The sequence below is a fragment of the Lucilia cuprina genome, chromosome 4 (assembly GCF_022045245.1).
Source record: "Lucilia cuprina isolate Lc7/37 chromosome 4, ASM2204524v1, whole genome shotgun sequence".
NCBI classification, from domain to species: domain Eukaryota; kingdom Metazoa; phylum Arthropoda; class Insecta; order Diptera; family Calliphoridae; genus Lucilia; species Lucilia cuprina.
The window spans coordinates 71,064,497-71,080,464 of NC_060952.1; the positions used below are offsets into that span (position 1 = coordinate 71,064,497).

The window sequence follows — 15,968 nt, forward strand, 5'->3', positions numbered from 1 at the left end:
ATATTGACGTAATAGTTATTTCGTCATTTTTACATACACTTATAAAAGTTTTTCCACACGTTCTCTTTATAGATTTTCCAGTTGTACATCTATATTATGGCAATAATTGGGTCAAAAAATGTTGACTCTAAAGCGCAGCAGGTAATAAAATCATAAAAATTTCAATAGCTTCATTGGTTGTAATTTAAACAAAACTTTCTAATAATCCCAAAATTTTGAAAAAAAAAAAGTTTAATTCTAACAAATATTTCAATATATTTCCCTTGTTATTTTAACTGCATTTTTCTGCTGAGAATTTTTGTTTCTTCTTCAAATTTTTGCACTAGGAAGACAACACAAATTTATTGCGATTGTAATGGATAATCAAATCAACATCCTAATAAATAAGTATTTGGAGGCGAAATAAAATAATAAAAGGAAATTGAAGATAAAAATTCGTTAATAAATATTAATTTATTTGCAAAAAAAGCAACAATAAACAATTTAATTTAGGAATGCTGTTACTAATTTGTTCAACAACAACATGATGTTGAAACATCTTGTATTGCACTAATTATCAACATATAGTACATATACATACATATTTATGTATGTACGTATGTATGTATAAAACTGCAGAAAATGCAAGGACAGTGGTCAAAAAGTATTATTTTTGATTCATTTATATGTATAACTTCCATAATGTAATATAATCAAGAAAAACTGTTTTACCCGTTTTTTCCTTTATTCACCCCCAACAAATACAATTATCCAAAAATCCCTTCTTAATGGATAAACATATCCACAAAGACATCTACTATGAAAATTTCATGATTATATGATTATAGGTTTGGGCTGTGCGATGCTGAATCAGTCAGTCTATGACGATACTCTTTTATATATACAGAAGATTATATATGCTAGTTAATAGAGCCACTCAATTATTAAAGTTTTCCTAATGAATACTTAAGAATCGGTTTCAACTACGATATTGTATTGTATTGGAATTACATTTTTAAGGATAAAAGTACCAAAAGAGGATAAATATATTTTATCCCATTTTCAAACTCAAACAGATGCAGCACTACACAGTGGGGCAGAACGGATTTTTTTTGGAAATAAATCTGGCATTTCTAAACGGCTGATCCGATTGGGATAAAATTTGGCGTGAGCGTAGCCAAGGAGTATTCGAGTTTAAGTTTTGAAGATGAACCCCGAAGATGCTCCAGGGACGGAGCTGTGGCGGCTCAAAGTAGAGTACCTACGACATGTAAAATTTTTAAACTCGTGCCATTTTTTCACCCAAATACAAAGATTTTTATATATTCTGAAAGCGCTTGACGAGATCTTGAAAAAACATGCTTGGGCATACTACTTATCTCTTATAATATCCGAGTTATAGGCATTTAAAAATTTAGTGATACAAAATTTACCATACCTTGGTCCGCCTTTTTTTGAATACCGGGCGTAATTTTGGACCAAATGGACTCAATTTTTTGTTAGTTAGAGAACAAAATTTCCAATAATATAAAAAAATTTCAGATCAATGTCATTTACAGATCCAAAAATATACGTTTTTTAATTTAATAATTCAAAAAATTTTAGATTTTTGCCGTTTTTTTGCCCAAAATGTGTCTCAACTCTTTTATTAATAAAATAAAATTTTCTTTAAGAACATATAACAATTTTATAGTTTTCTAAAAGGTATCTTTACGCAGAACGCTTTGGCGTAAAAAACTTGTCCTATTTTTTGAAAATGTTGCCACTGCGTCCTTCCGAATATGACCTATTTTTTTCAAAACTTCAACTTTGGGCGACATGTTCTAAAATCCCAAAGCTGGGATCAGAAAACTGAAAGCAGTTTTGGAAACATCAAAATGTTTTCTATTTACTCCAAAAGTATTTTCCCAGCCCTGAAAGAAATGTGGACCCTATGGGCAAAAATGTAAAAAATCCCATTTTTGGGATTTTCATTCCTATTTTTGGGAATTGCGGGATGCCCTTTGACCTTTTCAATTTTTTTTGCATTTTCTTATTTGAAATGACAAATTTAACAAGCGTTGAAGATTTCATTGAGTTTTGTTCATAAATAAAGATTTTGTCATATATTACATATTTGTTAAATTTCTAAAACTATTATTAATATCAAAATTTTATTAGGGTCGCAGATAGCTACAACAATTTAGTCCATATTTATCCCTTAATATCTATTTTAGTTAGATATGGAAATTCTCGACCCTTTACAAAAAATTTCAAGCCAATATCTCAATTACATTCAAAAATATGTTCATTTAAACCTGTATCCTTTAATTTCATATTTTTCATATTTTAGTTTTAAATATGACAGAACATGTTTAAATCTTATATTTACCTATTTTCTATTTGTTTGCTTATCCTTATAATTGAAAGGTCCTATTCTGCTTAAATTTTCAGAAATTAATTACTATTTTTTACCTAAATTTTTTCGACAGATCATTTCGTTCTGTTTCGTTTATGATCATGTAGCTAAAAATATACAGGTAATTTTAATTTCGATTCATTCACTAATAAGAAATATCAATGACTGAATTACAGGTTATAGTAATATAGTCCTAAATGTTAATAGGTAGACAGTTCGTAATTTTTTACTTTGGAATACCTGTATCGGAAATGACAAGAATTGGTATATAAGTAAACTTCTCAGATTTTAAATACCATATTTAATAAATCTACAATGAAGATTACATTAAAGTACGAAGAGTTGTATTCCGTTTTATGGAGTGTATCTTCAAAAGGGTCAGAAAGAATTGAAGACATTTCAAATTATATAAAAACTACATATAGTAGAAAAGTAGACAAAACAGGCATATCAAAAATTGAAAACTTTTTGATGTAAAAAGTAAGTCCGTGGATGGAAAACAAAAGAAATTTCGATTAAAATTTTGTAGTTGGATGGAAACTACTACGGAAATCTCAACTTACAACACATCAGCAGGAGCGCCTTGCAAGTCATACGAAGACTTATGTTCAAGGTCAAAAAAAAGAGGGTCACACAAAAACTTTTTTCAATCTCAAATGAGAAAATTGCTGATACATTTAACGAAATGCTGAAAAAGGAAAACCAACCTATGGATGCCGTACATATTGCAACTATTCTTCCTAATGCATCACCAAAACGACTTAAGCGAATTGTGGAAAGTATACCAACTCCAACATCACAATCAAATTTTACTGAAGAGGAAGCAATAGCGCTTATGTTGGAACTGGGTCTCAGTCGAAATAAGTACCAAATATTAAGAAAAGCTCTCCATGAAAAAGGACACAATATATTACCATCATACAAGGCGATCCAGGAAAAAACAAGCTATCCAACCATCACCTATTGCTGTTAATGATGTGGAAGCTTGTATTGATATATCATCTTTGCTCGAAAACACAGCATCAAGAATTGTGTCAGACTTTTCAGAAGACCAACTAAGGAAAATTCATAACTGTGATGTTGTCTTAATGTGTAAGTGGGGATGTGACGGTTTATCAGCACTTCCAGAATACAAACAAGCTTGTGGAAGTCGGACATTAGCAGACTACAAAAGTGTATTTATGTCATCATTAGTGCCATTACGAATTCGTTCATATTCCCTTAATCCATCATCGTCAAGCATCGGAAATTCATTTGAAGATATATGGATCAATACAACTCCGGGTTCAAAAAATTTTTGTAGACCCATTGGATTAGAATATATAAAGGAGTCAAAGAAAACAACAAAAGATTTAGTGGAATATTTAAAAGATGAAATAAATGCACTGGAGCCCATTTGCATAAAAATAAAGGAATTCTCTATTAACGTATCATATCAGCTAAGCTTAAAAATGATTGATGGAAAGGTCAGCAATACCATAACAGAAACTTCTTCCTTCTGGAGATGCTCAATATGTAATGAGAAAAAGTCGCAATTCTCAAATATAGACAAAGCAGAAGTATTAATGAAGAAGTCCTGTCTTTCGGAATTTCACCACTTCATGCCAGAATACGATTTTTGGATTACTTTTTACACATAGCATACGACCTCAAATATGGAAGTGAGCAGAGAATCTTACTAAATCAACAAAAAATAATGAAGAATTGAAAGAACTGAGAGCTGCGGAAAAAAGCAGAATCCAAGAAGAATTTAAAGTTCAGATGGGATTAAACATGGACAAACCACTTCCAAGTTGCGGTAGTACAAATGACGGTAATACGGCGAGAAGGTTTTTCGTGATTTTGAAATTACTTTAAAAATAACTGGAATCGACAAGGAGTTGCTTTTAATGGCACTGAATAGTAAACATAAAATTAATGGAAATCGATTTGGGGAATATACATCTGAAATTTCTAAATTACTTGTATCTCTGTATCCATGGAGGGAACTAACACAAACAGTAAACAAAGTATTGTGTCATGGTCAAATAATAATTGAATCGAATATTCTTCCACTTGGAGAGTTAACAGAAAAAGCCCAGGAAGCGAGGAATCGAGATTTTAAGCATGTTCAACTTTTCAGCTTAAGAAAATGCTCCAGGCAATCACAGAATGAAGATATTTTTAATAGTTTACTTCTATCTTCTGATCCTGTTCTTTCAACTATGCAAAAAAGATGGATTTGTTATGAAACTCTATCATCTCAAAACGAGGAAGATTTAAAGGACTTATATTACCCTCAGGATATGTATACCGATATGACAGATTATTTTATAGAAAATAAGTAGTGTTAGGAATTAACAATATAAGTAGGTTGTAAGAATTAATTGTATTATGTTTAAGATAAACAGTTCAAATAAAAAAGCTATTATACTAACTGATGATATTGTATTAAATTGTGTTTTATATTTCGGTGGGCGGGAAAGGTGGTTTGTGTGGGGTGATTAAGGTGTTGTTGTGCGTGGCTCATAATAAAATTATATTTTTTATTGTATATACAATGTTATAGTCTTTAATAAAATAATTAACTAAATAATTTTTAAAAATTGTCCAAATATTTTATTCAACACTAAATGTATGTTCTGTCATACTTAATACTAAAATATGAAAAAGATGAAATTAAAGGACACAGGATTAAATGAACATTTTTTTGTATGTAATTGAGATATTGGCTTGAAATTTTTTGTAAAGGGTCAAGAATTTCCATATCTAACTAAAAAAAGATATTAAGGGATAAATATGGACTAAATTGTTGTAGCTATCTGCGACCCTATTAAAATTTTGATATAAATCATAGTTTTAGAAATTTAACAAATATGTAATATATGACAAAATCTTTATTTATGAACAAAACTCAATGAAATCTTCAACGCTTGTTAAATTTGTCATTTCAAATGCAAAAGAAAAATTGAAAAGGTCAAAGGGCATACCGCAATTCCCAAAAATAGGAATGAAAATCCCAAAAATGGAATTTTTTACATTTTTGCCCATAGGGTCCACATTTCTTTCAGGGCTGGGAAAATACTTTTGGAGTAAATAGAAAACATATTGAGGTTTCCAAAACTGCTTTCAGTTTTCTGATCCCAGCTTTGGGATTTTAGGACATGACGCCCAAAATAGAAGTTTTGACAAAAAATAGGTCATATTCGGAGGACGCAGTGGTGAACATTTTCAAAAATAGGACAAGTTTTTTACGCCAAAGCGTTCTGCGTAAAGATACCTTTTAGAAAACTATAAAATTGTTATATGTTCTTAAAGAAAATTTTATTTTATTAATAAAAGAGTTAAGACACATTTAGGGCAAAAAAACGGCAAAAATCTATAGAAAACATATTGAGGTTTCCAAAACTGCTTTCAGTTTTCTGATCCCAGCTTTGAGATTTTAGAACATGTCGCCCAAAGTTGAAGTTTTGATAAAAAATAGGTCATAATCGGAAGGATGCAGTGGCAACATTTTCAAAAAATAGGACAAGTTTTTTACGCCAAAGCAAAAAAGGCGGACCAAGGTATGGTAAATTTTGTGTCACTAAATTTTTAAATGCCTATAACTCGGATATTATATGAGATAAGTAGTATGTAAAAATCTTTGTATTTGGGTGAAAAACAAAAAAATGGCACAAGTTTAAAAATTTTACATGTCGTAGGTACCCTACTTTGAGCCGCCACAGCTCCGTCCCTGGGGCATCTGCGGGGTTCATCTTCAAAACTTAAACTCGAATACTCCTTGGCTACGCTCACGCCAAATTTTATCTCGATCGGATCAGCTGTTTAGAAACGCCAGATTTATTTCCAAAAAATTTCCATTCTGCCCCACTGTGCACTAGAAATTGACATACATACGTCTAAGACTGATACATACCTATTAAATGTGACAACAAGTTCTATAGACCGATTAGTCTTACGTTCTTCCTGATTAAAAACAGTATACCAGACAAAGACCTCATATATAATCAGTATGTTTATGTAAAGGGACGAAACTGTACCAAGCCAAATTGTCCACTAAATCGATAACATTGACCTCAAATGCGCTTTCAATAACATACACACTAACACTCTTATCCAAGCCCTAGAACAGTTTTATGTTGACCGGCTGCTCCGCAACTGAATCAACTGCATGCTAAGGAACAGATGAAAAAGCTGGGAGATGTACACTATATCGCGGTATTTTCATTGCTGTTGACAAGATATTGATGTTGGATGCAGAAATGGATTCGTATAACTATCAAAATAGGCTCTTAAATACTTAAGTAAAAAATCAGAGGATTAAACCGTAAATATGCTAGAAATGCAAAGATGAGCTGTTTTAAAGCGGGCGGGTTTGTCATGTTTGCAGTTTAAAGTATAATTTCTCGATACCAATCTAATAGAGAAAATTTAAAATTATGTAGAGCAACAGGCCTTAAAGCTAAAATTTATGTAATGAAATTTCCTATATAAAATACAAGAATTTAAAAAAAAAATATTTATGTATATATACATTTATTATCTCTTTAAATCGTACGAGCGTCACGTGAGAAAAGATGTATGAGAATTTTAGTTATAAGTATATAATATTTTTGTACTAATTCATTCATTTTCAATTCATTTTGGTTGAACATTTTAGTGATTACTGAAAAAAATTAGTAAAAATTTACTGATTACTGAAATGTGTAATGCAGTAAAATAATACTGCAGTGCGCCCATGTATGTTTACTACACTCTATACTTTTACATTGTGGGTAAAATTTTGAATAACTAAATTTGGTCATAAAGAAAGCTATCTTCAAAACTTATTTAGAAAAGTTTTTGAAATCAATAATACCACAGTGCAAAACATGGAGTTTTACTTTAAAAGTCGTATAAAACTATAGACAAAAGTTTCATCGGTACGCACACTCACATGCTTGTTTTCCACCTATGGTGCTGCATGTTGCAACAATAATAAACATCACACAAATATTAGAATCTTAGCGCCTCAAGTACAAATATTCACATTTGTACTAAAAGAACGATTTCGCGCAGGGTAAACGAACTGTCATTTGGAAATTTTTATAATCCCGGGTAATAATATATACATACATATGTATATGTAAATAGCTACATTTGTCAAAATAAAACAAGTAATTTAATTTTTTTATTCCCGGAATCAGGAACATTTGTGGAATACCGGATTTTTGAATCTGTTATCCCTACAAAAAGGTATTCATACATATATTTAATATGTATGTATATTTGTTTTGTATGTATTTTTTTATTTCATCTAGACAGACTACTATTTGCGACTAGAAAAAAAAAACTGTTGCAATATTATTTGTTTTTATTTTATTTAAATAAAAAGGCTGAAAAGAATGTTCTTTAACAAATTTATTGTTAATATACTCATTTGTTATTCTTGTAGATTTTTTAACAAGGCGGAAATATTTACAACAATAATATTATGTGCGCCTTTAAAAATGTGTTTCTTTGCCCATGATGTGGGGTATGCGAGTAGATTTTAATTTATGATCAGCGATCCAGAGCTAATAAACTAAAAAAAAATTTGTGATATTTTATTATTAAATAAAAAATTATATTTTTTAATTAAAAAAATAAAAAAAGTTGGAGATGCGGGGCATCGATCCCCGTACCTCTCACATGCTAAGCGAGCGCTCTACCATCTGAGCTACATCCCCTCCTAATGTCAATGTGGCTAAATCAATTATTGAACATAACCGTTTGTTTTAATTTTTGTATAGGATTATATTGCATGAAATTTAGCATGTTTCAAAATTGCAATAATTCTGTGATGTGCTTTTGAAAACAAAAGCTTTAGAAGCTTTTTAAAATGTATAAATGTATGTGACCTTGAAAAGGGCCTAATGTTTTAATAGTATATATTTTGTATTTATAAGTTTAACCCTATAACGTTTTAAAATGCAGTTTGATTTTATGATATTTTCCCAGCAATAGCTTTTAATCAGACGTCGGCGCTAGTATTGTTCTGACAACGAAGATTTTCGGCAAATTACATGTACACAACACGATTGCATACGAACCTCTAAACAAGAGCATCAAAAATACAAATATGTTATTTAGTTGCTTGACAGCATTCAACAAAGCAGGTTGATGTCGCTGTGTTAAAAAAATTGTAAACACAACTGGAAAAAACAAAAACAACTTGCAAAAGCAAGAGCATAATTTACAAAAACAACGTACACTGTAAATAATTTTCTAGAATGCATAACAATGAAAGTAAATAAGTATATCTTGTTTCATACTTTTTTTGTACATTTTAATTAGAAATGTTGTTGCTATGTGAAGAAATTATCATTCTTAAGTACATTGATTACACATTGTTTATAAATATTCGCATTTTACAATAATGCAATTTAATCTTCAAAATTAAAAATAACCAAATATTTTTTTCAGTGCAATTTCAATGAAAAAATGCCAATAGTGTTGTGTAGTGGTGATTTTTTTATCTGCCTCTCTATCCGCCGGTATATGCAGTGTTGCCAACTTAGTGCTTTTAGCACTATTTGCGGTGCTTTTTGGTGTGCCAAACGCGGAAAATTTTGCTCATAGTGCCTTTCTTCAAAAAGGCACTAAAGTGGTGCTTTCTAATTTTATGACAGTCACTCCGTTTGTAACACATTGGTCGTATATATTTTGGGTCCTTATTAAATTGTAAGGCGATCTAACCATGTCCATCCGTCTGTTCATCTGTCCGTCCGTCTGTCTGTTGAAAGCACGATAGGGTTAGAACGTAAAGAGCAAACGACTTAAAATACGTGTTTAGCGGAGAAATTCGAAATAAACTACTTTTATACAAATGTAATCTTCCTACCGAATTTAATTCGGATTTATCGGGAACGTACCCTACCCCCTATTAAGGTCCCCTTAAAAATATGTGTACAGCGATGAAAATTGATAAAAAATAAGTTTTATATAATTTTTTTACACAATTGAATCTATCCCTCATATATAAAGCCTCCATGGTTACTTCATCGTTGTACTCGCAATAAAAAGATTTTTATTATAATTCTTTATGCCGAATTTTATGACGATTGGTCTATAACTGACCAACAAAACGAAATCTATGTACAAAATGTACAAAAGCAAATATTCTTCAAAAACAAAAAAAAATATTCAAAATACTTTAAAATAAGTTATGTTATTCACTATCAGTGAAATTAACAATTTTTCCAGAACTCAAAATACTTAAAAATAATATATATATTATATATATATATATATATATATATATATATATATATATATATAAAATATATATATATATATATATATATATATTATATATATATATATATAATATATATATATATATATATATAATATATATATATATACTATATATATATATATATATATATATATATATATATATAATATATATTATATATATATATATATATATATATATATATATATATATAATTATATATATATAAAAACCAATTTTGGAGTCTTGTAGGAAATGAGCGAAATAATGTGCAATTTTTATTAAAATAAACAATATTTGACTGAAAAAAACGTTAGTGCTTTTTTACCCATTTTCAGTTAGAAAATTACGCTTTTTTACCCCTTTTTAATTTTTTTGCGCGCGTTTTGCTTGACCAATGTTGGCAACACTGGGTATATGCTTTTAATAAAAGAGTAACATTCAGTTCTTTACTTTAACAAGGTGATGTTTAGCCATTTATTTTTGAACCTCCCGGCAACACTGATGACAATGCATATGATAAAGTTTTAACAGTTAGGAGAAATTTTTTCCATGCTCTACAAAAATAAAACAAGAGAATTAAATAAAAAAATAAATAAAATTTTTAATTTTTTTAATTTAATTTTTAAATTTTCCATTTTTAAGTTTTATTTTTTTACTTTCAATATTCTTCAGTTAAGAATCATAACATTAGATTGATAGATTGATTTCTTATAACACTAGTTATCGTTGACGGTAAAATGTGCAGAAAATGTCTAATAATACTGTCAACTTATAAATTTTGTCTCGCCATATTTTCGATAAACCTTTTTCTGACAACGTTGCAAAAGAAAAATTGTAAGTTCAGACGATTATTAAACATTTTCTGAACATTTTACTGACAACGTTGTAAGATCGGACAACCGTGTATCACGGCTTTATGGTTTCCTTAACTTCTAGAGGAAGATGACTTATGATTAGAATCAAATTCTAAAAATCCCAATTAGAATCATTACCAAAACTTGTACATAAATAAAATAAAATATTTTATTATATAAATCACATTTTTCAAATCTGTACTACTAATTTTCCACCCAATTCTTTAAAGTCCATATGTATGTATTTCAAATATTTAATTTAATCGTTTTTTTAGTTAATTGATTTCATGTTAAAAAGAAGTAGCTCCTATATTGTTTCCGCCCGGGTTCGAACCGGGGACCTTGTGCGTGTGAAGCACACGTGATAACCACTACACTACGGAAACTTGTGATAGATTCTAAAAATAGATAAGTAATATTTATACCCTACACCAGTTTAGTGGGGAGGGTATATTGGGTTTGTGCTGGTTTTTGTAACGCACAATAATACTGGTCCTTTATCCACCTTATAGTATACCAATCGGCTCAGAATCATTTTCTGAGTCGATTTAGATATGTCCGTCCGTCTGTCTGTCCGTCCATCCATGTAAACCTTGTAATCAAACTACAGGCCGCAATTTTTGAAGATAATTCAATGAAATTTAGTACATGATATTGTCTAAACTTCATTGTCCCAGGGACGAACACTATTGAAAATGGTTAAGATCGGTCCATTATTTCACCTAGCCCCCATACAACTGTTTTATTAAACAATAAATGGCTTAAGTATATCTGAGGCAAGGCACAATTCAATTTTATTACGAAAACTAAATCACATTATATTCGTATACAGGCGTAGGGTATTATATGGTCGGCCTCGTCCGACTATAACTTTTTACTTGTTTTATATATAAATTATGAAATCTAGGTTTTATGCAACAATTTTCAAAAGTACTGTTAGTGCAATAACCCAGAAAATATTAAACAAAGTACTTCCAAAATAATAACATTTATTAACACTTCAAAAGTAGCACTAAGTGCTACTTTTTTAATTTTCTGTGAGAGTGACGTTTATCGGCTTCGATAAATGTGTGTAATTTATTTATGTAAATATTAGTTGAGTTAAATAAGTTGTATTCTAAATATAATACTAAAATTTCACTTCCTAATAACTTCTAAAAGAGAACATAAAAATGACTTCCTGAGAATGAAATTCACTACATCGAATTTGGAATCAAATGGAAAGGACATCGCTCCTATGACAAGCCTGTGTTAAAATTATAACTTCTTTATGTCTTTTTTCAGTACTTCCATAGAGTAAATTCTACTTTTTTTCGCTTCGTTGGAAGTTGTTTGTTTTTTGCTGCGAATTCACCAAAAAGCTCAGATTGTTTCCGCCCGGGTTCGAACCGGGGACCTTGTGCGTGTGAAGCACACGTGATAACCACTACACTACGAAAACTTGTGATAAGTTCTAAAAATAGACACGTAATATTTTAATAAAATGCAAATTAAATCCTTTAATTAAAATCTTGGCTATTCATATTTTACAAGGAATTTGTTTCTACAAAGGATTAAGCCGGTTTCGCACAAGCCCAAAAGTAATATGATCTGTCAATATTTTGTGTATAGAGTACAGAAAATACTGATTGACAATTTGACAATCGTATGGATCTCTTCATTTTGTTTAATGATTCAAAAAACAAGCAAGTCGCATTAGATCAGGGATGTATGTTTATGTAAATACATGCAAATAAAGTGAAACAGCTGTTTCCATTTTAAAGTGCCTTTCAGAAATATAATCCTTTAAATTTAATTGTAATATCTTAAAAAATATATAAATTTGTTGCAATATTTATCAAATAAAACATAAGTTTGTTTCCGCCCGGGTTCGAACCGGGGACCTTGTGCGTGTGAAGCACACGTGATAACCACTACACTACGAAAACTTAAAATAGGGTAAAAAAATTGTCTTATATGTATGTAACTAGCTATAACCCAGTGTGCTTTGTTACCCTAAAATCAATATACATATATAAAAAACACTTTACGATTTTTAAAGATTCTTGCGTTAACAGTTTCCAAGATATACCAACTTTTTAATTAATGCATATTAGAGGTGCCACGCCCACTATAACATGGCTGCCAATTTCATTCCCATGCATTCGTATAAATGTGGAAGTTCTCCATACAAAATTTGAGGATTCTAGATCTGGTAAGTGGGCGTGACACATTGCCCCCTAATACGTTACGCGCTAAAAAGTACATAGATAAATAACTAATAATTACATATATACAAGCCTTTGCATTAAATACTCTATTGATCCAAAACCACTTTAATAAGTTAGCCATAAAAAATTATCCGTCAAGCTAATTTAATGACAATTTTATTTTATTATTATTTGTGTTAATTTAATTTTGAAAAACAAATGCTGCAAAATATCGACACACAATATACAAGGTAATTATCAATCAAATTACAACTATAAAGTGTTTAATTTAATCAAAATTCATTACGCACAGTTGGGGTACACAATTTTAATTCACTTAAAGACAAACGGACAGACAGTCAAGTGAAATAAATCATTAATAATATGGAAAAACAAACAGTGCTGGAGACAAAAATATTAAACTAAACTGGTCTTCGGCGTTTCAGGTGTTAAAGGTGGCAGCAAATTAAATTCAAATGCTGCGATATCCAAAGATACAACTTTTCTATTCATTTAATAAACATCGTATGTATGTCTACATATTTATACGATTTACAAATGTCCATTATCTATGAAATTCACTTACTGAATGTCTGGCGCCTTGTGTGTGAATATGCCTCGATTATAGGATTATAATTATAAAAAATTTGATATGAATATCAAAACATTTATAGATTAAACCCAAATAAAATATAAAACAAAAATCAAGCACTTTTTATTTTGTATGTTTATTTTTAATAGATTCATGTTTTTACAACTTCAAATTTCAAACCAGAAATGTTATGCGTCAGCTCTTCAATCAGGCGAGTTTTGGCAAATGCAATACCTGGTGGAATAACGCCGCCACTAAAATGAAAACGATTGAAAAAGAAATTAAATATTTTAATCAACATACTTTCTATACTTAAACTACATTAGGAAGGAATATTTTCTAAAATGGTTATAAGAAGTAAATTAGATTTAAAACTATTTATTATATGAAAAAATTCCTTACTTTCCCGGCATATTTCTATGTTCCTGCAGTACGACCTTAGCACATGACAAAAGAGAACCACTAGTAAAACCATAACAAGGATCATTGCCCGAAATTTTAACAACTACTTCCTTGTTGGGCGGTAAAGACTCGGGACAGTCCTTGGTCCAACCTTTGGCTTTAAATGTCATGTTAAACTCTAATGATTTTCTGTTTGCTGGAACAGGACCTTCATGAGACATCAGACCGTTTGTGAAATATTTCGGATACTTAAGCAATAATTTGCGAGTGTAATTGAACTGAGCCATAATCACAAGAAATAATAAATAAAATGGTAATACAAAAGCGGTCCAATAAGATCTACAAAAAAGAAAATGCTAATATTAATAAAAAAGGTTATTTTCAGTTATACTTACTTAAATCCTTTATAAATTTCAAATTGTATGGGTCTCTTCTTTTCCAACTCATAGGCCAATTGTTGCGATCTTAAAACAGAAGCACGATCAGTATTGGGAAAAGGTATGAAATGACTGTCTAAGCCTTCAGTTTTGTGAGGAAGAGGTCTATAATAATAATAATAATAATAATAATATATAATAATTTAAAATGTTTTGCCAACAAATTATGTTTATATAAACTTTCCTCGCTCTTAATTTTGGTTGCAACTTGGGCATATTACCACTATTCAATTTAAATTTTAATTTCAACATTTCACATATATGCTGCATGGCATAAATAGCACTATCCCAAGTACCACTATTCAAAATAGCCTTTGATGATTTATCCTGATATTTAAGTTCATTTTCCCAAAACAACTCCACAGAATTAACAGTGCCTAAAAGAAAATAAATAAAGTTTGTATAAAAAATTATGGAACCTGGTACTTATATGTAAAATCCTACCCGGGAAGTTCTTTTCAGCATATACCACACCCATTTCAGCTGGTATACTTTCAAAGGCACAAGCGGATATCACATATACACCTCTTTCTTGGGCCAAGTCATTGTATTTCAATTGCATTTTATTGATATATTGTGGTTCACCACTGATATCGACATGATGGGTACCGGCAGCTATACAAGCTTTTACTACAGTTTCACCATAGAAACGATAAGGACCACAGCAATTTAAAACAATCTAAAAATGGAGTTTAAAATTAATTTCACATTATGTGTGTATGATTTTAGGATTTCATTTGATTCAACTATTAGGGCCAAATGCTCCGCAATTTAAACTACAATAACTTTGAGCTAATCTATTAATTCATTCATGAATCATTTAAAAATATTACCTTTGAATTGAAGAACTTATCTATTTTTTAATGATTATAATGTTATTATAATATGTTTATGAATGTTGAATCAGACGGAACTATTAACAAAATATTTTAATTATGGCAATTTAAAAAAAATTTTATGTATTTAATTTTAATAAATTTAATATATAAAAAATCGTACTGATAATGAAAAAAACATTTTAAAAATCTAAATCTTGAAATACATTTTAAAACAAAACATTTTTGCCGAATTATTTTTTAACAAAAATATATTTTTTTACTTTTTATATTTCTTGACTTGAAATCAAAATTACATTTCAGCGTGATTAGGGAATACCGCATTATATTACGCACTTAAATTTAGAACTTGTTTTACACAAACCGCACCGTTAACTTTAATAAAATAAATTAATTTATATTCAATATATAAATATTATAAATTATTAAATCAATAATAATTAAAATTAATAAATTACCTTGCAATTTTTAGCCATTTTATTAATAGAGGCCTCATCGTTGACATCAGCCACAATGATGGGTATATTTGACAAATCTTTTCCAACTTTCTCCCCCACTTCTTTCAAGACTTGTTTCAATTTATCCTAAAAGATTATAATATTTCTATAAAGATACACATTTTTTAACTTTCTGTTAAACACTAACCTCATTTCGACCGGCAATGCCCCATTTAAGATCCTTCAATATATTTACTGCATCTTCAACAACAATTTTACCGGTAAAACCGGTGGCACCAAAAATAATGGCATCTAATCTTTCGGCCATGTTAACCGTTTCACTTTATACACTAAACTGAAATTTCACATTTCATTGTACTCTTAAATATTTAAACAATAGTCAAAGCTTTTGCTAGACGACAAATACATATCTCTTTCTCGTTATCGCTATGCATATGTGAGAAAAACGAACATTGTATGCAATTTCAAAATACAATTTAGAAAATATTTCTTTATCAAGTGATAAACTTTTGTTTTTAACAATAGTAAGAGATAAACTTTTGTTTTTAACAATAGTAAGAGTTACCAGACTCACCATAAA

At 29.7% G+C, this 15,968-nt stretch overlaps 1 protein-coding gene and 3 non-coding genes across 4 annotated transcripts; all 4 read right to left on the reverse strand.

Moving 5' to 3' along the window:
• Positions 1-10,787: 10,787 nt before the first annotated feature.
• Trnav-cac lies at positions 10,788-10,860 on the reverse strand. The gene has a single exon. It is a non-coding gene; the product is annotated as a tRNA-Val (tRNA).
• A 982-nt stretch (positions 10,861-11,842) lies between these two features.
• Trnav-cac lies at positions 11,843-11,915 on the reverse strand. The gene has a single exon. It is a non-coding gene; the product is annotated as a tRNA-Val (tRNA).
• A 414-nt stretch (positions 11,916-12,329) lies between these two features.
• On the reverse strand, positions 12,330-12,402 carry Trnav-cac. Its single transcript has one exon. It is a non-coding gene; the product is annotated as a tRNA-Val (tRNA).
• A 970-nt stretch (positions 12,403-13,372) lies between these two features.
• LOC111686656 (saccharopine dehydrogenase-like oxidoreductase) lies at positions 13,373-15,722 on the reverse strand. Its single transcript, XM_023449028.2, has 7 exons — positions 15,576-15,722; positions 15,389-15,514; positions 14,539-14,773; positions 14,279-14,471; positions 14,053-14,199; positions 13,658-13,996; positions 13,373-13,509 (listed from the first exon to the last, which is right to left on the reverse strand). Exons 1-7 carry the CDS (start codon positions 15,693-15,695, stop codon positions 13,407-13,409), a joined length of 1,263 nt encoding a protein of 420 aa, XP_023304796.2. The 5' UTR covers positions 15,696-15,722; the 3' UTR covers positions 13,373-13,406.
• Positions 15,723-15,968: the final 246 nt, after the last annotated feature.

Bases quoted from the DNA above. Each gene is read 5' to 3' on its own strand.
- LOC111686656 (XM_023449028.2), bottom strand. From the start codon at position 15,695: ATGGCCGAAAGATTAGATGCCATTATTTTTGGTGCCACCGGTTTTACC. The intron at 14,774-15,388 runs GTAATTTATTAA...CTCCATTTTTAG, and splicing joins AAATGGCTAAAAATTGCAAG to ATTGTTTTAAATTGCTGTGG. The intron at 14,200-14,278 runs GAAAGTTTATAT...TTATTATTATAG, and splicing joins CAACCAAAATTAAGAGCGAG to ACCTCTTCCTCACAAAACTG.